This window comes from Bactrocera tryoni, unplaced genomic scaffold (genome assembly GCF_016617805.1).
Source record: "Bactrocera tryoni isolate S06 unplaced genomic scaffold, CSIRO_BtryS06_freeze2 scaffold_25, whole genome shotgun sequence".
Lineage (NCBI taxonomy): Eukaryota > Metazoa > Arthropoda > Insecta > Diptera > Tephritidae > Bactrocera > Bactrocera tryoni.
The window spans coordinates 10,743,222-10,745,185 of record NW_024395977.1 but is presented as its reverse complement, the minus strand read 5'-3'; the positions used below and the strand labels follow the sequence as shown (position 1 = coordinate 10,745,185).

Here is a 1,964-nt window from a genome sequence, read left to right as displayed (position 1 = left end):
CAACTCAAGGACTTTATCAGTCAGCGGGCTCGCACTCTCGAGAACACAGAGTCAGCTCGTCAGCAATCAACTGCCAGCACCTCAAGCAATCAGCAAAAACCAAAAAACGACACATCAACGTGACCAATCAGGGTGATACATCGTCCGACTGCCAATAATATCAGAAAAATTGAACCTGGGAAATTCGTACAACAAAGCACACCGACGGCTACAGCAAATCAGCAAGAAACTCAACACCAATCAAGAATACAAGCAACTCTACACAGAATTCATGCAAGTCTACGAAGAAATGGGACACATGACTGCCGTATCAAACACTCCAACTTCACTCAATGCTGACAACGACATTGAATCAGCTGATTTCACCACCGAGATGACCTTAGCACATGATACTTCGATATCAGGAGGGTTGAGAGTCTCAAACGGTGAGTCAGCTGCTAAATGTCACCAGCGTACTCAATCAGTATACTATCTGCCACATCACGGAGTGTTACATCCTGAGAGTGTCAGCACCAAACTCAGAGTCGTCTTCGACGGCTCGTGTGTCACTTCATCAGGAAAATCACTCAACGATTTTCTGCACATCGGATCAAAAATTCAACTTGATATCACCGACGTACTTCTATGCGTCCGACAACAGCAATATACCGTCTCGAAAGACATTGAAAAAATGTTCCGGCAAATCAACGTGCACCCAGACGACTGGGACTTTCAACGCATTCTTTGATTTCTGGGATTTTTATCACCGCTCACAATCAAGGCAAAGATGCTGCTGCAGGAATTGTGGTTGCAAAAAATCGGTTGGGATCACCAGGTCCCGTCGAAAGTATTGCAATCATGACAATCACTGCAACTCGAACTTCAACAAATCGACAAACTCAACATTCCACGCTGGATTAACACTTCAAAGGCCACGAATTGTGAATTCCACGGGTTTTGCGACGCATCTCAGCTCGCAATGACAGCAGCAATCTACGTCACTGTCCACTCAGCATCCGCGGAGACACTCACTACACCCCTTTGCGCAAAGACAAAAGTAGCACAACTCAAACGACTCACTACCCCACGATTAGAACTATCAACAGCGCTGCTACTATCGAAATTAATAACTTACGTCAAAGCCACTCTTTAAGTTAACGCACAATCAACCACTCTGGACTGACTCATTAGTTACACTCACGTGGATTAGATCACATGCGTCACGCTGGAAGGATTACGTACGGAATCGAGTTGTCAACATCCAACAACTCACCACAGATTGCAACTGGCGGTATGTTCCGGATAAACAAAACCCAGCTGACTGTGCATCTCGAGGCATCACTCTCGCTCAGCTATCATCACACTCACTATGGTGGACGGGACCACCATGGCTCTCAAAGTCACAATGCCACTGGCCTCGGCAGCCAGACACTCAGGACGACACCACTAGTCAAGAAGCTCGTTCAAGTCTCACTCTCGTCATGACAACCACTCAGCCGATTAACCAATGGGAGTTAATCCATAGGTATTCAAATTTACGCACTCTCATTCACGTCACTGCTACAATTTTCAGAGCTATTGACACACTCAAACGAATACCGGGGTCATCTCTTGCCGCACCATTCACCCCAACAGACATTGAAACAGCAACAATCTACTGGGCAAAGTCAACTCAAGCAGCGTATTTTTCACTCGAGTTGCATCAACTCAAGGCCAATCGTGCACTACCTGCAAATCATCCGTTTCACCGACTAACAGCATCCAATTATTCTGCCAAGACACTCTACACTCATTAGTCATCTACAACGCACACCTCCGTACAATGCACGGTGGCACTCAGCTAACGATGGCAGAAGTTCGACAATCATACTGGATTGTCGGTGGAAGACCAGCAATCAAAACACTCATACTACGCTGTATGAAATGCGCTCGGCACAGGGGTAAACGAGCACAGCAACTCATGGGCCAGTTGCCTACAGCAAGGG

General features: G+C 46.5%; 1 protein-coding gene across 1 annotated transcript in view; it reads left to right on the top strand.

The window, feature by feature from the left end:
* Window positions 1-727, top strand: part of LOC120780707 — a 5,867-nt gene extending 5,140 nt beyond the window's left edge. The window contains exon 2 of the mRNA XM_040112967.1: window positions 198-727. Within this exon, the coding sequence (XP_039968901.1) occupies window positions 198-727 (530 nt within the window). The remainder of the gene's footprint in view (window positions 1-197) is intronic.
* Window positions 728-1,964: the final 1,237 nt, after the last annotated feature.